Source organism: Diadema antillarum, unplaced genomic scaffold, assembly GCF_040938485.1.
Source record: "Diadema antillarum isolate AM-2024a unplaced genomic scaffold, OU_Dant_1.0 seq00000462_RagTag, whole genome shotgun sequence".
Taxonomy (NCBI): domain Eukaryota; kingdom Metazoa; phylum Echinodermata; class Echinoidea; order Diadematoida; family Diadematidae; genus Diadema; species Diadema antillarum.
Genome location: NW_027271433.1, coordinates 779,237 through 802,443, shown reverse-complemented (window position 1 = coordinate 802,443; position 23,207 = coordinate 779,237). Strand labels below are relative to the sequence as shown.

General features: G+C 37.1%; 1 protein-coding gene across 1 annotated transcript; it reads right to left on the bottom strand.

Annotated features, from left to right (window-relative positions):
• Nucleotides 1-11,059: 11,059 nt before the first annotated feature.
• Nucleotides 11,060-22,869, bottom strand: LOC139733148 (COP9 signalosome complex subunit 7b-like). The gene is made up of 8 exons (XM_071643988.1): nt 22,811-22,869; nt 20,185-20,456; nt 19,112-19,187; nt 18,226-18,374; nt 17,621-17,763; nt 16,113-16,218; nt 13,528-13,661; nt 11,060-12,975 (listed from the first exon to the last, which is right to left on the bottom strand). Exons 2-8 carry the CDS (start codon nt 20,353-20,355, stop codon nt 12,936-12,938), a joined length of 819 nt encoding a protein of 272 aa, XP_071500089.1. The 5' UTR covers nt 20,356-20,456; nt 22,811-22,869; the 3' UTR covers nt 11,060-12,935.
• Nucleotides 22,870-23,207: the final 338 nt, after the last annotated feature.

Here is a 23,207-nt window from a genome sequence, read left to right as displayed (position 1 = left end):
GTGTGTGTGTGTGTGTGTGAGTGTGTGTGTTATTTTGAATTTTCTGATATAAGTTTTGTTTGTAGTATTATGTTATTATTTTGTAAATTTAAAATTGGGGGTTGAGAAGGGTTGAAGTAGTTTGATTTATACAATGTATAGGGTTATAAAGAATTGATATATTGTATATGTATTGTGTAATAGATTTGTAGGGTGTTGTTTGTTTTCATTGTGCTTATCATAGACGTAATCATGTAATTGTGATGTAAACTATGTGAACTGTTACGATCATTTTGTTGCAATGTAATGCCAGTGGAAGCCAAATTTCTATGTCTGATATAGACCAATAAAGAATGAATGAATGAATGAATGAATATAGGGTATACTGGAAAGTATGGGCACATGGAAGAGGAAAGAAATTTGTATGGAAAGCTTAGTGTGGAGAATTAATCAAGGGGCGTGTAAGGAAAGAAAGAATATGTGGGATACTGAGTTAATATAAATCGTTTTCCTGGTCAAATTAACACCATACATTGCAATAAAGCAAGAACATGATATCTTTCCCCGCATGAAAAAAACACAAACAGTCTAACAAACAAAAAGTCTTCTACAAAAGCGCGCTATTAGAATAGTTAATAAGACTGGGTATTTATCTTATACAGATGAATTTTTCAATAAGAACACAATTTTGAAATTGCCAGATATGTTGCATTACTATCTAGGGATATTCATGTATAAATTATCCAAAAATGATATTCCTGATATTTTTTTTTCGCATAATTATATTTCAAAGAAATTATTCTATTCATAATTCCCCCACCCGCCAACGAGACGCTTATCATCTTCCACGTACCCGAACCATTTTTTTTTCGAAAAGAAAAGAAAAACAATTATGTATACAGGGCCCAAATACTGGAATGATCTCCCCGTAGAACTCACAGGTTGTTTGTCATTGTCGACCTTCAAATAAAAATTGAGACAGAATTTATTGAATAATTACATTGCGTAAGTCCATTGAAATGTCCTTCTATCTTGTATATGTGCCTTTTGCTGCTGTATATTGGTCATTTAATTCAAATCAGTAAGTCCTCTCTGTTTGCGCTCTTAAATTCATTCCTCCACACCTTTTTCGTACCCTAAGACCTTGGAACGCGTGAACAGCTGGCTTTGTTGTATACATCTCAGTGCTATGCTGGCTAGTAATTCTAATTATTTTTTCAGTGTAATGTTAGTACTCGTATGTTCACTCTTTAGGCTTCCCGTGTCTCTTCCGAGGACTCGCGTGTCGAGTTGTTCTTTTTCAGCATTATTCAAATCGTATTATTACACCATATATTATTGTAAACATTGCTAAATCAGCTGTTCTTACGTCTGCAGAATGTGGTTGTCTGTTTATCACTATCTGTATTGAGAAGATTCTGTTATTGCACAGGGCAATTTGCCTTTCTTTTTTTTTTCTTTATTTTGGTCCTACGTTGCATCCGTGCTCCTCATCTGTATCTTACAGTCTGTTCAGAATTTGGGACCTACGCTTAACAAGCTAGTTTTTAAGTAGGTTCCATCATATTTCTTTAGCGTTATACATAAAGCCAAACTTACGAATATTGACCGCTATGTTTTATATGTTTACATTAATTTACTGTGCATCCAAGCCGAATAATACATATGATTTCCTTCATTTTATTATATTTGATGTACATTCCTTCATTGAGAAACATGAAAATAAATTGAATTGAATTGAATTGAAAAATACGGTGTCCCATTTAATGTAACAAGACAGTTGAACCGGAGTACTTTTCATTTCATTTCCATTTCATTTCATTTTATTTTATATACTTGGTAAAATATAAAATTATATGCAACTTACAAGCATTTACAAAGAAACAAATACATGCCAAGACTCCTAAGAAGAAATATAAATGTGCTGATAGCTGGAGTCCACAAGCAAAAAAAAAAAAAAAAAAAAAAAAAAAGGGTAAAATACATTCAACCAACACTTGTGACATATTATGGACAAATGCATACACAAGATCAGTCCAAATTGAAATAACACATATATGTGCATTTGGCAGACACACACACACACACACACACACATCCATCCTAAGTGCACAAAGAATAAGAGATGAGAGAAAGAAAGGCAGAGGAAGAAAGGAAGTCTAGTCAGTCACGGATACATTGTTTCCACACAGTCACTTGTCTATTCAACACAATAAAACACTGCTGTAACTTAAAGGGATCGTATAGTTTGGTTGAGACCTAATTTCAGGTTTCTAACATTTTTGGTGAGATAATCAGAAACCTCTTAGAGATATGAAAGAGCATGTAATTCTATGAGGAATTCAACATTTATTTGATGAAAATTTGTTTTAAAATGGCAGAGATATCCAAAAAAGAGCAATTCTAATAAAGTGTGGGACCCACACTGTATTACGATCGCTTTGTTTTACTTTGTTTTTGGATGTTTCAGTCATTCCAAACCCGATTTTCATCTAATAAACTATGAATTCCTCTTAAAATGGTACGGTCTGTACTATATCATAAGTGTTTTCTTGGTATCTCGCCAAAAGTTAAAAGCCCAATTCTCATCTCCACCAATACTGTACCATCCCTATAATACATTGCATACGCCCTGCTGTGATAGTAGACCTATACTCTTCCTGTTATTTTGCTTATCTTCCCAGTTAGAATGTACAGTGATGATTCCTGACTCACTTATTATTAGCTTCACTATGGAGCGTAGCTCCATGCTGTGATTGAAACGGTATCGCATAATCATTACTGTTTTTGCAATGTAAACGCTTTTATATGGGCAAAGGAAACTAAACAAAACAACACTTCATTCACATGTGTTGAGAAGTGTGGTCAGTCTGTGGGTGGTAATTGATTCATGAAATCCATGGATGGATGAAATAAGTAAATCATGTGGTCACAAAGTACCATTATAGTTTAATTGGGTGTTCTGCATTACGCAGCAATATGCACTGTACACTGGCTTTAAACGTGAGATGAATAGCTTATCAACACCTCGGTATATTGGCCTATACGTAACATAATTATGACGATTGAACTCGGGGTTACATAACCCTCACTAGAAAATTGTTGAAAGAAGCTGGAAAACAGAACACGTCACTTCATTTTGTATGACATATCAGTGAATGACAACAGGATTTTATGCTGCATTTTGTATTAGCCCAAGAGATAAAAACAATACCAGCATATTTTGTGAGTGTAAAACGGTTGCTCTGGGACGTCAAGTAATTAAGATATCGACGTTAATGGCATGCATAGGTCCAACAGTGCACTGTGCCACTGAGGTTCCAGCGGCAACGGTGCTTCTCCTAATGCCCCTGCTGTGGTTCCGGTATCAAGTTAATCACAGTTAACATCTACAAACAAGCTTGTAAATGAGCCGATTACCATTAACGGTCCTCGATCTCGTTGTATCCGTTTTGTGTGGGCCTATGAACTGTCATCTTCATTGCTGAGAGCATTTATGTCAAAATGTACTCTACAAAATCGAGTGAAAATATTCACTCTTGAAGGAGTGAATAACAGAAAAGAGTGAGTTTAGAGTGAAATATATGAAGTGAGTTTTGAATGAAAATGTTCATCATTTCACTTATCTTAGACATGTTAGAGTGACCTCAGGGATTACTCAAATATTTGGAGTGATCCCTGAAGTCCCTTCAAAATGAGTTAGAATAAACATTTTCACTCAAAACTCACCCCAATTTCACTCTAAACCCATTCTTTTCTGTTATTTACTCCTTCAAGGGTGAATATTTTCACTCGACTTTTTAGAAAGTAGTGTGTGTGTGTGTGTGTGTGTGGGGGGGGGGGGGGGGCTTTTCTTTTGGTTGTGTCTGTATTCCTTAACCATGGACATACATCACTTTGGTGCCGGCACCTATCATGCAATAAATAGGCCGTCATAATAGGCATTCTGCACTGTAATTCCAAACCGGGGAGAAAAGGAAGATCAAAATAATATTGAAGGAAGGTACATGTATAATTCTATATAGGAGCTGAAAAGTGAAACGGAATGGAATAAAACGTCGGAATGGAAGAGAGACCTCCCAAGCAAACTGATTGCTCGTATTACTGACAATTGAGGTAAATTTTGGAAAGTGGTAACCACCACCACCTGATGGCGACGGAGAAGGGTACGAGGCAAAGAGGTTCTAGGACCTCTCTAATGGTACTAGGAGAAAACAGATAAAGTAAAATATTCAGGTGGAGCTGCTTGTAGAAACATCCAGCAAAGGGTAGTGGAATTTCAGACAAGAATGACAGAATATACAAAAAAGAATGTATAGTAATATAGCCATATAGTCGAAGGGGGAACACTGACCAAGATCATTAACTCCTTCCTTCAGTATAATTATACATAAGGAGATGAATAGATAGATAGATAGATAGATGGGTAGATATAGATACAGACAGACGGACAGAGAAAAAGGAGAGAAAAATAGGGGCATAGATATCTAGATAATTAGACAGACAGCGGATAGAAAGATAGACAGACAGGTAGATAGATTGATAGATTGATTAGATACTAGTAGATAGATAGATAGATAGATAGATAGATAGATAGATGGATGGATAAATAGATAGATAGATAGATAGATAGATAGATAGTTAAAAAGGGACAATGATCGAGAGAAGGGGGAGGCAAGTACGAACTCTCGTTCTGGACCGTATAGGCGTTTTTTACTCAGAGTTGTCCTACTATTTGATCCAAACACACTGCTAGAAATACGAGAGAACTACCATAACTTATGCTGGTTAATCAATATTTCGCCGCCTGTTCATCTGCCCTATGCCGATCTTCTGGTAAGGTATTATTTCATCGGTTAACAATCATCTCTTCAAGCAAGACAAAGGGGTAAAAGGAATGATTCTTGTAGAATAGGAAAAAACGGACACAAATAAGTCATTCAAACATTTTTTTCCATATCTAACTCAATTCCTCCATTAAGTTTTCTAGTGTACAAAAATTTACTCACTCTAGACTAAAATCTTTCCACATTAAACCTGACTTCAAAATGAATTCTAAGCTTCTGTCATTCGGAAGAAACTACATCCCTCTGCAGTCTTAACCGTCACCGCTTGCACGTCTGTATCTCTCCAAGATCTTGGCTGCCGTATTTCCTTCTAGCTCTTGAATATTCTTACCTATATACGAAATCTTATACGTCTAAATCCTATAATACCAAACTTCTGTTGCCTTGGCATATATACGAGCAAATGACTAGGCCCACATAATCAACACGTGAAGGAAAGCATGCAGAAAACACAGAATCATAACTGCTTACCTCTATACTGTGGACCATGTGAACGTGACGAATTGACTAAACGTGCGCTGTTACACGGTAGAACAATGATTACCGGCAAGAGTATGTGGGCACGTATAGAGACCACGTGACCTGATCGTGCCCAAACTTAAGTTTGTAGGTCAAGACCTTTGCGGTCTGGGATGGTGTAATTTTTCGATTTGGTTGTCATCTAGAGATATCTGCTCTTCTTTTTTGCCGCCCCGCTCTATCTATAGATCTACGGGTTGTATCTATCTATCTACCTATCTATCTATCTGTCTATCTATCTATCTATCTATCTATCTACCTGTACTTATATCTATCTATCTATATATCTATCTGTCTACCTATCTATCTACCTTTCTATCTATCTATACATCTATCTGTCTATCTATCTATCTATCTATCTACCTTTCTATCTATCTGTATATCTATCTATCTATCATTCTATTTATCTATCTGTCTATCTATATCTTATCTATCTATCCATCTATCTATCTACCTACCTACCTACCTACCTATGTATATATATCTATCTGTCTATCTATATCTATCTATCAATCTATCTATCCATCTTATCCCTTCATATGCATGTTTATAAATTTGGCCCTGCAAGTGTTATACAACTAATTAAATTGTCTCGATGTCCTCTTTTTTTGCTTGTTTCTTAATGTCTCTACCATAAAATCTCCAAAGAGTCTGAAAAATACTATGTATCTTATTTTGTGTTTCTGTTGTTCAATGCAATCGCTTAGGTGTATCTATTTGTGTGATGTATTATATTATATTACTGTTTCATATCACTGATATTCTATTTTCTTTGTGGCTTTTGAAATTAGTATTCAATCTCTATTTGATTGAATGAGGAAATAATCAAATCAAATCAAATCAAATCAATATGCATGGATGATTCATGTGATTCCCATTTACATTGTTCACAAATTGAACATAATTATTATCACCAACGATACTAGTAGTCACCTTGCTCTTCCTTTTTCTGTAAACTTCCTTTCTAAATCTCTAACATGACTGAACCCGCATTTGACAGGCATTTCCTGGAAAGGAAAACAAAAAATCTGTCAACTATGCGGAGGTGAAGGTTAGCCACATGACTTCCTCTCGCTACAGTGTTGCTCAGTGTTTCGTTTTTGTTTTAATCTTATTATATGAGGAGTTTGAGTGCAAAACGAATCAACTCCATTCTTGTCAATTTGAGATATTTGCGATAATACGCGTTAAGCAAAAAAAAAACACAAAACAACAACAAAAACAAACAAACGCTAAAAAAAAAAATATGGGAAATTTCAATTATTTGCCTTCGAGAATATCCTTTGTTATATGCTTTGTAAGAAGCGAATAAAGAATATAATAATAATAATAATAATAATATAAACATCAGGGGCGGATCCAGGAATTCCGTAAAGAGGGGGCGCGTTTACAAAATTAAATGGGGAGGGGGGGGGGGGGCGCACGCACCCCTCCCCCTATTTTTTTCTTTGTATTTCTTTTGTTTCAACAAAAAATAAAGGGGGGCGTGCGCCGGTTGCGGTCCTCCTGGATCCGCCCCTGAACATGCAAACAAGTGGGTAGCATTGGAAAGGTTAGAGTTTGGTCTTTCTGATAGTGGACTTACCTTGAAAAAAAAAAATGAGAATGCCGCCACTCTTGTAATCATGTCTAATTAGCCGAAGGAGGGTTGTTTATTTTTATAGTTCTCTGAAAGACGGACAAGATTGCAAGATTACTACTTGTAACATATAAAAAAGAATAATATGGAAATTAACGCTGACAAATGACATTTCTTTTTTTTTCTATCTTTTGTTAAAAATCACGACAGAGATGTTGACGTATGCAATCAATTGAGTTTATACCAAGCCTACGTAAGAAAAATTCCGTTTCAACATGAGAACATGTCCCTCGGATAGGACATAAAATGGAGGTCCCGTGTATGAGAGAGTCACAGCTCATGCACGTAAAAGATCCCGCTTCATTCATTCATCGCAAAGAGCAGGGTGTCTAACCCGGTGAAGTGGCCCCACCCCACTTCCAACTGGACCCCATGGAAGACCAGCTTAGCGTAGCTGAATATGGGCTATCCAGCCATCTTCACAGATGGAAAATGAACAACAACAACAACATGAGGAACAATCCACACGCCGTAATTCAAGAGCAACAAATTTGGTAGTTTCTATGGTCATAACCCGACATTTCTCAACAAGATCTAAAATTCTTTAACATAGACAAACGATCATATACAAACACTGGCACGCAATCGCAGAAGTGCTGAAAATGTCCAATTGGTCCATCAACTAAAGACAGAAAGAAGCTCGACTATAAGAAAACAGCCTATAACCCGCTGTATGTGAGCAAGGAGATGTGAGATGTGGTTACTATTCGTAGCCTGAATACATAGTTCACTTCCAGTGGCAGTGTGTGAGTTCAGTCACGGGAATGGAGTATAGGGTTATTGGTGTGGGCGTAAAGAGGCGAAGAGGGTGTAACTGTCTAATCTTCTCCTTCTTTCGTATGAGGTCTGCTGCTACTACCGCTGCTCACTGCGTCACGAAGCTGTCATAAATCACCCCACGGTGTCATCGTTTGGGTTGGTCAAGTCGATGGGAGGAGGGTCCCCAGGAAGTCCAAGCCTGTATGGTACAATCTGACAGGGTGTGATCCACAGTCTGCTCTGGAGCACCACACATGCAAGCTGTCTAATGATAGAGTTTATTATTTGAACATCTAGGATGGTTCGACACTTTCAAGCTTCCACAGTCACGCTCAAAAGACACACATTAACCCTTTTATTTACAAAGGCAGCTCCACAATATCAAATGTCACTGGTATATTAAAGGAAACCAAAACCCAAAGAGCAATGCGGACTGAGTGAAAGCAGCAACATTAGTAGAAAGCAAATTACATGTATAGAAAGTTTGAGGAGAATTGGACAGTCGATGCAAAAGTTACGAATTTTAAAGTTTTGGTGTCGGAATCACTGGATAAGGTGACTACTTCGGTTTATAACATCATGTGTGGACAATAATGTAATGAAAATACAGCTGTATAAAGAAAATTCAACATACTTTCACTTTTCAAGCATAAGGAAAGAGCACTAGACTAACTGCTTTCAAAACGCAGAAGGAATATTATTACCCTTAACATGTGTCAGTATCAAGTTAATGGAATGTGTAATTTTCATGAAAAATATTTTTTTGGGGGGTGAAATTATCTTTTCATTTTTTAAATTAAATTGTCGACCAAAAATGTTTTTCTTTGGGTTTTGGTTTCCTTTAACTACTGGTTACAAGAGAGTTAAACGATCTTGGAAGTTCACTCCAGCCTCATCCCTTTCTCTTGATAGTCCAATCTTTCTGACATGGACACACATACAAGTACGTTTTTAAGTCTAGTCCAGAAATGAGAAGTGAGACACATAATGATCTGACATTTGTAAACTTTATTTATTTTCACCTCTTAAATGTACAATACCTGTGGTACCCTGATCTCAAAAGTACCAGTATCACATGTTGAATCTCCATTTTCATAAAAAAGGGTGGACTGACATTATTGACCAGTAAATTCACCCCATGCTTACATAAAGGTCTCATGTATGAAGTCACATCCACTACAAATTGTAGTTTCCAGGTTGTATTTGAATTTTCATCCTCAGAGTTTTGGCCTACGTGATATTGTACAACTATGTTAAGCGCCAATCGCGAATTAGTAATGATGCAAAATTCTCTTGATAGAGAGACAAATACTAGTAGGAATTGAAGGCAATGGTGTATACAGTACATACATGCTACTAGTTACCAATTGGAGATTATTCCACATACCGTAATTTCAAACTGAACCTAGCTGGTTTTCTTTTCAGGAACTGGAATATGCCTACAGAACTCATGGAAGTGTTAAATTCATTGTAAATGTCACTTGCAGAAGACATTTCGTAGTACAATTTGTACAGTGAAAGGGTGAAGAGGAAGAGATAGAACACATGCAGATAACATTACTGTGAATCATTTTTGGACAACCACATGTTGTTTTAGACTCCAGGGCTAGTTTCAAAAAGTAATTCAGGGGCAAAAACGACAGCAAAACAGGGCTGCGAAACTTTGTTTTTCTGTCATGATCACAGTATAGCTGGTATCATAACTCACGCACTGTTTACAGACATGGGAAGTGCTTTTTCCCCATTGAAACAATGAGCATATAATTTTTCTGTGCATGTGTGTGTGTTTGTGTTCACGCTCATGTGTGCCCGACATAAATGTGTGTGTGAGTGTGTTAATATGTGTGTGCATGTATGGGGGGGGGGGGGTGTGGTCTTGCTTGTTGCTTAAATTCTATCAGGATCTGAATACATTATGCAATGGACTAGTTGATCCAAGACAGAAAGTTGTCATTATGAAGCATAGGGTACGCACGTGACCATTTTCTAACTACATACATGTATTCACAAGGGTTGCCCAAAACAAAAACCCATATACTATGGCTGATCTCTTTTCACAAGAAAACTCCAACACATAGAGAGTATTGCCTACACTGTAATTACAATTGAGAACCTTCACAGAGCATTTCATTACAGGGCTCCATATTATGTGCTGTAATTTTATGATTTACAAAACAGTTTTGCATTACAACATAAATGACTTCTGCTAAAGTGTGAACAGTAATACAATGTACAATGTAACCTCATTAAAATGAGGACTTTAAAAAATAACAACCTTGCTGTATCAGGTTTCTCATTATATCAGGGTGCACAAACAAATAGGTATAAATGGTTGGGACCTGCGAAATCACCTTGTTTTAAGAGGGTTTTATTATATCCTGACATCTTTATATCAAACATGTTCCTCTGTACTTGTATAATGGTACAGTTATATTACAGTGCAGCTAAATAGGTCATCCATGGAGAGGTTTTTACTATCACTGTTAAATAAAAAGTCCTCTATTATATGCACACAAATGTGCCTACAGTGTACTGTCTTGCACAAGATGTGCAATGCATTCCCCTTCTCTTAATTAACTATGCCACACAATTGACTCCAATGTGTGTGATTATTCCCTTGGATCAATTTACAGTACATCTTGTAGTCAACTTTGCCAAAGTTAAAAGTTGCAAAATCATGCCAACTCGAGCTGAAGTCAAAGCAAGCTCTCAGACCAAAATATGAAGTGTGTGTGTTTTTGTTGTTTTGTGCGAGTTTTCAGTCCCAAAAGGTTCAACATGCACAGATTTGATGGTAATTTAAGCCACTGTTCATTATATCTGAGTGCCTCAGAACAGTTTAAGCCGTTAGGCAGGGCAGGTCAATAACACTGCATAATGATTTTCCCAATGGAAAAGGTGATAATGCTACATGTATGTTCAATGTTGAGTACACTGTACAACAGTAGTAGTAACCATAACAATAACAACATTCTTTTTAACTTCTAATATGATTTTCATCATTAAATCTGTTTCCTAAACTGTTCTCATGATCATTGCAATACGGAGGAATTTTCTTATACAGGGAAATTCCATTATAACAAGATCGTCGGTTCTGGGTGATTTTTCTCGTTATATCTGGATTCTTGTATCCAAACACTTGCGGAAAGTACACTTTATATAAATATGCTCTATTAAAATTGGGTTACATGCATTGAATAATAAGACAATGTGATGTTGATGAACAGAAAAACAGGAAATGCGACTGGGAATTGGGAGAGCATTCTCGTGATAATACAATCAGATACATGTATGTAATGAGAACCATGGAAACACTGAAACTCCCTGGGTACACCAGAGACCTTGTTATATCAGGGATAAAAACAAAAGAACATAAAAGGAATGAGACATGCAAAGAGCTATATTTGACATTCCACTGTCATAAAATAGACACGAGTGCATGCCATCAGGGGTAATTAATGAGTTTGCAGAGCATCAATGCGATGTCAATGAGGTAACAAAATACAAACAGACAGTCCATTTCCTTTTTTTAATGTCTCAAACTTGTATTCTCTGTGATGACATCCAGCTGTGGCACTTAATCATTGGTCATGGTGACCAAAAAATGATACTCTGGACACATTCTTTGATGTACACACAGATTCTGTATGATTTCTGATGATGACTATGTAGTATAACAAATGGAAAAGAAAATGTGCTGTAAGAAATAAATCAATCATGAAAGCTTTTGAACAATCCTGTAGTTTCAGAGGCCAGTATTCAGGAGAAGATTAATGTTCTACATTTAACCAAAGGTAACACACAGCTCTGTCATCTTTACTGGGTCAAAGACAATAAAAGAGGTACCACAATACTTTCATTGAATTTTGCATCCATTTCATAGTGTATGTGCATTATTACATAGATGTGCTTCATCTTCACAAATAAGAAATGAACCATACGATGTTTCCAATTCACCGTGATGTTAATGTTGACAAATTTTGCCTTTCAATCACACAGGGAGCTATTGTTTAATACAAAAACAAGATAGATTACAATGAAATTTATTGTAAAACAAGAATATTCGCATGCATTTTACTTTCGCAAATTTTGCAAAATTAAAATGCACACGGAAGTTCTTGTCTATACCCTATGCAATGAATGTCAGAAGCAACTTGCAAAAATGTCATGCTGTGAAAAAGGCCGTTGGCTCCAATTGGCAAAAATTTCATGCACGAAAAATATCTCATTTTAGAGTATTCATGAGAGCACTGGAGCACATCACACAGAGAAACATCATTCAACACTTTCTAGCAGAAAAAGACAATTGTTAGGGGAATTTTTGTTTTGTTTGTAAAGTCAACCTCTAGAAAATCACCCATGATTCACTGTGCAAAAATCATTTCACACATGAAGGATTTCACCTGCCTGGCCTTGAACACTGCTACCAGATGAAAGAAATTTGAAATACTTTGCAGAGTACACACGCCTCCACCTCGAAGAGTTTCTCGTAGATTGAACTCCTTTTCGTATGCAATGTTCACTACACTACTGATGTTGCCAGGGATCTGTCTAAGTTTCCTCATCTGTGGAAAGGAGCCTTACACGCTAGGTAGCTCTAAATGGCGGTCCTTTGCCAAGAATTCCATGGTGCGCATTCCAGACAAAAAAATGGAGGAACGCGGAAGCGTCACACAAAGCCGAAGACCCACATCAAATATCTGTGTCAATCATCTCTGACTTCACACTGCTGATGAATATTTACATCACTTCTTGCATCTCCTAAGAGACAGACAGATAGATAGATAGAAAGACAGATAGATATATATATATAGATAGATAGATAGATAGATAGAAAGATAGATAGATAGATAGAAAAGAAGACAAAATGACAGAAAGAAAGATACAAAAGAGACAGTGATACAGATTCAAAGAGTGAAAAGAAATATGGGATAAGTAGATACACACAAAGACAAAGAGAAAGAATGAGCTGAAGAGAAGGAAAGGGTGACTTCAGAGAAAGAAAGAGAAAGAGATGAATATGATATTTTTTCATCTTGAAGACAGAGCTCCAATGTACTTCTGTTTTTCCCCTCTGGTTCACAGTTCCTCTCTCCTCTGATTCACATTCAAAAACTGCACGAGAGTCTGATGATAATTGCAATCAGCAAAGAAACGAAGTGGTGGCTGATGGTGACGAAAGCAGCTCATCCTCAGTTGGACTTGGTCCAAAATTTCCCACTTCCTCTTAAACTGTGTGGGTAAAAGAAGCAAAAAAAATCTTTATGTGAGAGCCAATAGAAACACATACAAACACAAAAACACATCTCCTCTGGCATCCTTGAGGGTGGAGGGACAAAACTTGTCTGCAAATGTGACATTTTCCAAGCCTTCTGAAGAATGCAGCGAACTTACTGTGATGTACATTCAGAAAGTTTACGATAAAGATTCCTGAAAGGACAGATTGTAAAAAAATATTTTTTCAAGTATTCTTCATCCATAAGTTTTTAAAATGTGATGATAAAGCAGGACACCTATTTGTACTGAACTCCACAGTAGCAAATCCTCACAAAAACTGGAATGTATTAAAGTGTAAACTAACTTCATATTGACTGCACTTTTGTACTTCTTGTCTGACCTTACGAAAAATTTACCATTCTGTTTAGTTGTTGTCACTTATTTTCAAACTTTAAGTTAAAGGGAAACTGGAATTGCACTTTCATCAATTTGCTCCGGCATATGAAGTGTTGCAATCTCTGGACCCAAGGCCTAGAGCACTGCCAATCTGGATGTCTTCATACTGACCCTTTAATCTTTGATGTCTTCTTGGTTGGCTTGATGGCCTGCGCCTCCATCTCCCTCGTGTCCACACCCATGTCCGGCTCATCTCCCTCTTGCGTTGCTGACGATGCCTTGATGGCCTTCTTTATGTTAGACACCTGTTAAAGGCATAATTCACCATTTGCAGATGACACAAAAACCCAGCATTAGTGCTTTACAATAGTTCTAAAACATGAGTTAGGGATAGAAACAACTACTGTAAAAGTTTGAATCCGTGTAATCAATGGTAAATGCTGCTAAATACACAATATGTGAACAATAGTTATAACTAGAAATGTCGCTATGGCGAATGGTATGCCTCCACCATGATGCATGATTCTCCTTATAGGTCTGGATAGTACATGTGGACAATGTGTGATTACATTTTCACAAAATTGGCTAAATATCAAAATGACAAGTTTGTCACAAATGTGTTGAATGTTCACCTTCCTTGACCTAGATTTAATTGGATGAATAGGAGAGCATGTATGATTTGGGATTTAAGGACTTTAACTTGACTTTTACCAATTCATACATTTATGCACTGAGTAATTTCAAAGGTATGGAGAAAAAGTGCAATTTCTGTATTGAATAGTAAATTGTTACCATTTTCATCTGGCCTTTGACCCTAAAATTCATAAGATAATCACTGTCAGGCAGAACATGCATAAATATAAAGTTTAAAGATAACTTGAGCCACTTCCGAGATATGAAGGAAAAATTTAGTTCAGCACTTTCACTTGATCTTTGACCTTTTGGCCTTTGAAGCAAAAAAAACAAACAAAACAAAAACTTTCCAGAGAATCTCTATTAGGTTATACATGCATACACCAAGTGTAAAAAAAAAATAATCCTGCTGGCATTGCATAAACATGAGGGAAATAGAACAATTTTGAAGTGTAGCCCTTGACCTTTGACCCCTGACCTTTGACCCCATGAACCTTAAACTGTCTAGATAATCACTGCCAGTCAGTACATGTATGTTCCACAAAGATACCTCAAACAATTTCCAAAGTACGGAGAAAAAAGTGAAGTTTTAATATTTTTGCTTGACCTTTTGACCTTTGACCTCATGACCCTAAACTTTCACCAGAGATTCTTAATTGGGTAATACATGAATACACTAAGTTTCAAGAAAATATCTTCAGGCATTGCAGAGATATGGTGGAAATAGCGACATTTTATGTATTTGACCTTGACCTTTTGACCTTTGACCTTGAGCATGTGCACCCAAAAGTTGATGAGCACAACTTTACCCCCTAATACACATACATGCCAAGTTTCATTAGGATACCTCAAAAGGTTTTTTAGTTACGCTTGCCACAAAATTCATTACGGATGGACGGAAGGACAGACGGACGGACGGACGGACGGAAGGACGGACGGACGGACAGACGGACGGACGGACAACCCGAAAACACAATGCCTCCGGCACCACTCTGTGGTGGAGGCATAACATTAATGTTTCCCAACTAAACTGTCTACAATTATGGTTTATTGAGAAAAACAGATATCTCCTTATATTTAAGGCTTTATTGTGAAAATTTTGTATGGTAGGATATTTTGTGATACAACAGACCTACACATATGCATTAAGTGTGATATCTTGAACATTTCTGAAATCACTGCTCCCAACAGTAAATTGCACCATTAAAATCCAGCAAAAGAAAGGTATAGAGGAATAGCCAGGGTTATAGCTATTACACTAGATTGGCTGTAGGTAAGCAACTCCTAATGCGGTGTTCTAATAAACTAGTATTCCAAATCGTATGTGTGTGGGTTTAAAAAAAAAAGAGAAATGTCAGAGAGTTTCTCATATCCACTGTAAGAACAATACATTATAGATGCAACATCCTATCCTTTGAGCTGTGCGCAGAGCCAGGGTTAATTGAAAGTCTAATCCTCACATACCCTTTTGCATCGGGTGGAATAATTAAATATGCAATGAAGTGAAAGTTGCTAAGATTGTTAACAATAAACAAGTGATGATTTTTCTTTCTCTATCAATAAATTCCAAAATTTAAGGTTAGTGCAAGAAATAGGCATTTGGGACACAGATGGCTTTCAATAAAGACAGAAACAATGTTATGCACATAAAACTTTCACACAATAGTCAATTTGTAAAGCCAGCAGACCATTCAATTTCTTTAAAGAAAATAAATATTGCATTAATTTCCCATCAATTGTTCTGTCTAAAAAGACAAAAATAGTCATGAAAAGTAAAAGTGTCTTTAAATGCCTTGCCATTCTGCTTCATTTCTTTATTTGTCAAAATAAGTTGTAGAAAACACAAACGGACTTTTAACTCATGTTATTATGCACAGTGAGTATTGTGAACTCCCATTATATATTGAACATTTATTGAAATAAAAATACTGTTACAAATTCAGGTCTCGAAATGATCACCTACATAATATCCTTATATGCATAAATGTTCAGCTATAAGCAAACTTCTATAACACAAGATTGCCAGTTCCGTGGACTTTGTTGTAATGGGACTCGTCTGTACAACATACTGACCATGTCACTATGACATACACAGATTGTATATTTCAACTTGGGCATCTCACCTCTGTTTCTATTTGCGTTTTGATTTTGAAGCAGTTCTCTTTGTGCTTGTTGGCCTTGTGTATCTGCTCCTCAACACCATTTAGCATTGCCTCACAGCCATCACACCTGAGAGAAGAGAAAAAACAAGGAAAAGTAGAAATTACGCTGCGCGTAATATATGCCCCCGCCGGAAGTAGCATTTTGTAGCAAAATGTGCAATATAGGTCAAAAATCAAGGTCAACGGTCAAAGAAGTCAAAGGTCAAAATTCTGTGTAAAGTTTTGAAGCCCTCACCTAGTGCCATCACATAAAGCAAACGGAATCGAAATCGGGTTACAAATGGCAAAGGAGTAGCATTTTGTAGCCAATGTACAATATAGGTCAAAAATCAAGGTCAAAGGTCAAAGAAGTCAAAGGTCAAAATTCTGTGTAGAATTTTTGAAGCCCTCACCTAGTGCCATCACATAAAGCAAACGGAATCGAAATCGGGTTAGAAATGGCGAAGGAGTAGCATTTTGTAGCAAAATGTACAATATAGGTAAAAAATCAAGGTCAAAGGTCAATGAAGTCAAAGGTCAAAAACCTGTGTAGAAGTTTTGAAGCCCTCACCTAGTGCCATCACATAAAGCAAACGGAATCGAAATCGGGTTAGAAATGGCGAAGGAGTAGCATTTTGTAGCAAAATGTACAGTATAGGTCAAAGGTCAAGGTCAAAGGTCACAACTGAAATTCTGTGTACAAGTTTCAAAGTTCCCATGTAGTGCTATCATATAAAGCATACAGAATCAAAAGTGGCTCATAAATGACACAGAAGTAGCAAATTGAACATTTTGATCACACACGGACGCACACACATACACTCATGCACACATACACACGGACACACACAAGGACAAACACACGTACGGAGCCTGTTTCATAGTCCCCTGTTCGAACTCGTTCGGTGGGGACAATAAGCCTTAGCGTTAGAACAGGTATTTTTTTGTGTGTGTTCAATGGGCAAGAGAATGTTTGAAATTTGTTTCTCAAATGAGTACCAGGGTAGTACCTATCAACACAGCATTTCAAAGTACTAGAAATGGTCACAGAAGTATCAGTTAATATGAGTAGAAACAAGTGTACTGGTATTGGAAGTGGTTGTGATACTAGGAGTTGTAGAGGTTGTGATTTTTAGTTGAAGTAGTAGTGTTAGTACAGAGTAGTGGTAGTTGAAGTGCTAGTAGAAGTGGTAGTAGTGGTAGTGGTGGTAGTGATGGTACAGTGCATTCCCGTTTTATCGAACACAGTTAAAACAAAATTCCGGTTACAGCAAAAAATAACAATCCAGATCGCAAAATTATCGCCTCTACGTTTTTTTATTGTTTCTTGTTGGTTATTTATAATGAAATTTCCATGTAATGAAAAGAAAACTGCTTTTAAAAAACTTTTATTACAGTATATCAAACTTCCATTGCTATTAGATATGCTAGTCTTGCCTTTGGGAATGTTACACTGTAGGGTAAACACTAATTAATTAGCTGAAACTCACCATTCTTGTAGGACACTGACAATATCTGAGATGGCTTCAGGCCTGATGTCTCGCCCAATGGTGAACTCTACTTCAAGGAGCTGATTCTTCTGGTCCAGCTTTCCCTGGATGATCTCTGAGTATATTGTCTCTATGATGAGATCCTGCAAAACAGAGATATCATTCACAATTTTGAAGGGTCTCTAACATGAAACTTATATGTATGTCCTGGAATGTAGATAAGAAGAAGCAGATACTTTTCCATGAGTATATAAAAATGTGTCATTTTCATTTTTAATCGTGCAGAAAACAACATGACATGATTCAAACCAATCTATTTCTTGAACAGTTGAGGTGATGACTGTCCCAAATGAGACAACTTAGAAAAAATACAGTAACATGACAACGGATCAAGGTAGCCAGGGATAAATAATAGATGAAGGAATTAGAATCTGCACGACTGCAAAAAAAATGCATTAAAATAATAACATAAAACTGAATCATTCAATGATGAACCAGAGCAGAGTGTGCTACCCAAGGAACAAAATTGGATTACATCATATATTACTGGAATAGGTAATGCTCTACGAGTAAAATACATAACAGGATTTGCTAGATGATCTCACCTCCAGTTCTCTGAGATTCTTGATGTCCAGTTCTTGCAGTAGCACGGAGTAGGGTATCCTCTTGGACTGGGCAGCTAGTGACACAACTGAAAGGTGTCTCAGTTTACTCAGCATCGGCGGCGACAATTCTGGAAACTTTGATTTGTTGGCTGCAGGAGGAGCGAAAGAGGAAATTAGGTAACCAACACATTCCCTTAAACCGTTGGGGACGAGTCCCGAGTATACTCGGGCAGGTGTCTATGGGAAATGCGCGTTGTAGCAAAATCAAACTGTCCTCAACGGGATAATAGGGACTTCACTTGGTATAAACCTGAGATGTTAAGCTTCACAGCAATGGTGTCAAGTCCAAGCCAACACACAACATACAAGTGGCAATGAATACAGACATGCAGTTCAATGAAGTGGGGCACTTCTTACTTAAAACTACTTCCAGCAGCAGATTATGAATGTATCAGGGGCATAAAGAACACATAATTACAGACAAAACTACTGGAAAAATGAGATGAAATGTATGCAATGTAGTATCCTGATTATGTAACAACCCATTTTCCTTCGAACTCTCTAGGATGTTTGCTTGTGTCAAACAGCATAGATATGCCATAGTAGTAAGCTATACTTTTGCTAATAGTAGTTATTTATCATCGTGACTGTAACATTTTTGTATTCCAACAATCACTGAAATTTTTGTTTTCATATTTCAAGAATCAAAGTCCATCAGCAGGATGGCAAATACATGAATACTCCTTCATTAATTGCTATTCTGACACTCAGTACACACATGGCACAACACATTCATCCACTACATAATTAGATGTGAACTATAACATACTGAACATTACTGTCTATAAATAGTATCATACTACAACTTTTTTTCAGTGTGACTTACCTAAATAATCACTGTACGTTCCAAATGCAAATAAATTCAGTAGATCTAGATAGCTTGAATTAGGACCATTGGCCAGCTGCATTTAGAGCGAGTTGGGAGAGAAGCAAAGAGAAGAAAAAGGGAGAGAGAAAGAGAGTGTGTGTGTGTGTGTAGAGAATATAAATGAATTGTTAGAATACAGGTACCAAATTAAATACAAAAAGGACATATCATATTTTCAAATCTGTTTGAGATCAATTCACGCCAAAGAACAATCTTGCAAGTATGAAAGCACAATGGCACAAAGCATAACAGCATAAGGTGCCAACAGTAATATCCTTAAATGGTGTAGTTCTATCCAAACATGCTGCTAGAGATATAAACTAGTGACTCGCACAGAAGGTCAACACAAAAATTTGTGATGAGAGAGTGAAGCAGGTGTATTTATACAGAGTTCTGCCTTGGAAAAATGCATGAATGCTTTTACAAAGAAGGTCTGAAATTTGAATAGAAATGTTACTGTAAAACAGATTGAAATCATATTCTCTTGACCTACATGATAAGATTGGCAGACAATATCTTGTTGTCATCAAATGATGCAGACATCTACATTGACAGAGATATTACACATCTTTCATGGAGCAACATAAAACAACTTTCACTAGCTCCAAATTAAACCTCTTTCTACAGACCTTCTACATAAATTTTGTGGGTTGTAATCTCACAATTTTCAATGTCATTAATTGTGACATCATTGCATGCACAATATTATTTTTCTTCAAACATTTTTGTACATTTTTACGCTGTGTCTCTAAAATATGAAATGTTTCACAAACCCACAGGAAGACAGTACCGGTAATCTAAGGTCATCAAATGAAAATAAAATCATACATGCACAGAACATCTTCTTCCTTTTCAAGTGGATGGATCACATAAATTAGGTTCATTCATCAGCTCTTTCAAACAATGAATGTAATTACTGTTGGAAAGTCCCTCATTCTTGCTCCCTTGAGACATCAAGTGTGTCATATCGATACGCATTATGGCTTCTAAACATTTCATACATAGTTGAGCTTCGCCATGGAAGGGCTTACCTCTGCAACGTTTTGCATCTCTAAGAGTTCTCCAAAGACGTAGACGCCCGGAGCCTCCACACACTGTTTGATGAGTGCCACCATTGCTGCCCCCTTTGCTGTCTTTGCCAACAACAGGTACTGCTCCAGTGAATGGGGGTTGTTCAGGGTCGACTTTGTGAGGGAATTCATCCTGCCGGAGGATCCACAGGAAGCTTGGGAGTATCAGTGGATATTATCTCCCCTATCTGTAATCCGCCAGAAGTGAACTCTGTGACATGGGCATGTATAAGCTGCAGGATTGGAAAGAGAGATTTTACAGAGGTGTGTTACTTTCATGATCTCATGGGAAATTGATATTGGTATGTAATTTCTCTGCTAGAATGGGATGTACAGTACATGTGCAATCATTATTAAGCATCATCATCATCATCAACAATACCATAACTGGACCAATTTCTCATGAAATTGATTTTTAAAGTAACACAGATACACTTGGTTGTACAGACAATCTGTACACTTTAAATTGTTTGGTTTGGATGGAATGGTATTTTGTTTCAAATGCTCCCCTTGGTATTAAAGCTACAATGCGAACCCAAAAGACAGACCTATAGTTTGTAGCACCAAAGGTCAGACCATAGAAACATCAATCATGTTTGCTAGAAGACGCTTTTCATAGCTTGAGTAAAAGTAGTTGTAAAAAAAGAAAAGAAAAGAAAAAAAGAAATGGAGAAGTGAGTACCAACTTGGGTCCAGTCTTAAAGGTAAAATATACCATTTGCAGATGCAACAAAAACCCAGCTTTAGTACTTCAAAATAGTTCTAAAATGTGAGATAGGGATAGAAAAAAAAATCACTGTAAAAATTTGAATCAGTATGATTCATGTTAAGCATTGTTAAATGTACAAAATGTGAACAATAGTTATAACAAAAATGTTTCTAGACTAAACTGTCTACAGTTATGGTTTATGGAGAAAAATACTGATATCTAGGTTATATCTTATTCTTTATTGGAAAATTTTTACATGGTACGTGTAGGATGTTTTGTAATACAACTGACCTACACATAATATGCATCAAATGTGATATCTCGAACATTTTTTTAAACCACTGCTCCCAAAGGTAAACTGTTCCTTTAAGGGGTGCGGTGCATTTCAATTCCTCACTATGGGTGGGTAATGCCACTTAATTACAAATTTCAATACAATAGGAGCCTAACTTCTTTATAACACAGAAGTAGACTAGTGTACTACTCACTTGAATTTCCTGCAAGGTATAGCAAGCCGCCAACAATAAGACCATAACTCCATCCAAAATTAAACCACATGGAAAACTACATGGAAAACATACTATGCTTTTGCCCTCGATCAAATTTTGGCATGGGAGGTCAAAACCTTGGTACTGGTTTTGTAGGTCTTCTGTGTTCGTCAAATCTAAGAGGGGTCTACTTCATTAGTACAGTACCTGGTAGCGTTTAGTGATATCATTTATCACTTCTTGCTTCACACACTTACATACACATAGCTAGTTTATACATTTAGCTGTAGCTGCATGCGTGCAGTTATATACAGCTAACATACAATGTAACACTAACACTACAGGCTGTTTGTAGGCTCATTACACATCTACATGTTAATAGTGGTGTCTGATCATGCTGATCTAGATTACCTCAGCTAGCTATAGTAGTTCATCGTGATTAGTTGCACATCACATTACAGTGCTGAGTTATTTTCTATCCAGAGTTAAATACATCATAAAATTTCTAAAAATCCACAAATATCATCACTTTGATAATCCCCCAGAATTTGGACAGCCTCTCCAGAATTCTGATGATGGACATGCACTATGCGCGTTCAATGTCAATACGCATACAAGGTCACTGAAAAATGAGTGCTCGCCATACCCTGTTGGCGCAAGGTTGCATCGGGGACATTGCGGCACCCATTCATATATGTCCGAATTGTGACTCGGCACTTGCATTCAGCCCCTGTACATTTAGTCACATCACTGCATCGGCACATACATGTATGTTGCTGTCTCTACTGAGATTTTTTTTTCTTTAATGTTTTTGAGGCTACCATGATCACATTAACTCGCTACCTGTTAGCGTTTAGAGTTTTCTAAATCTAGAACCACCTAACTGTTAGGATCTACTTACAGTACACACTCGACAAAACCCCCATAAAATGCCAATCACTGTTCCTGGGCCTGGACAATCAATAGTTTGCAGGCACTCGGTTGTGAAGGATTTTGTGGCAAGACTAGGTTCTACTACATGCACCACTGGCAATGTCCCATAGGCCCTGTACTGTAGATTATCACGGTAAACTGTGGAGGGAATATGAAAGAGAAGCTTCAGCACAGACTCCTTCACCACAGTAACAGACAGACCGACATGCGACACGACAAGGGTTTGTGCCTGCAAACTAACAAAACCCTACCAATACTACCAGCATAGATATCAGCATATGGGACTGCACAATTAATTGCCCGCTTGCTTACCTCCGTGGGACCGTGATCCGTTTGATGGTAAATATGAGTTTATTTCTATAGACTTCCTAGAGCATACTTATAAATGGCAGGAATGCACTTTTGTAAACATATAAACTAGCATCAACAGACCATAGAAGAACGAAAGTGAACTTACTGTGCAAAATAAGAACCACAGATATGCCAAGTCAGTCCCGTAGAGGTGTAACAACATACACATGACACACGTAATGTACACGCACAGCGATTTGTGTGCGCTGCATGCTCGCGCTGCGCTGGTGACGAATACGCGCACACACGACACAACACAGCGTACTCCAGTACAATTATAGTGTATAAAAGGGGATACTTTCGCGGAATCGGAACGTATCAATGGGACTGTTAGGGAGGTGGGGATTCATCATGAGAAACTTCATATGAAATATGAAAGAGCATATTCAACGTTTATTTGATGAAAATTGGTTTTCAAATGGCTGAGATATCCCCCCAAAAATGATAATAATAGAAGGCGACAGGCCACAACTTTATTAGGATCTCTTTGTTTCACGTTGTTT

What these genes read in the sequence shown, in the direction of transcription:
- LOC139733148 (XM_071643988.1), bottom strand. Translation starts at nt 20,355, where the DNA reads ATGAATTCCCTCACAAAGTCGACCCTGAACAACCCCCATTCACTGGAG. An exon ending in AAACGCAAATAGAAACAGAG is followed by an intron (nt 13,662 to 16,112) that starts GTGAGATGCCCA and finishes TGCCTTTAACAG; the next exon opens with GTGTCTAACATAAAGAAGGC. An exon ending in AAGACATCAAAGATTAAAGG is followed by an intron (nt 12,976 to 13,527) that starts GTCAGTATGAAG and finishes TTACCCACACAG; the next exon opens with TTTAAGAGGAAGTGGGAAAT.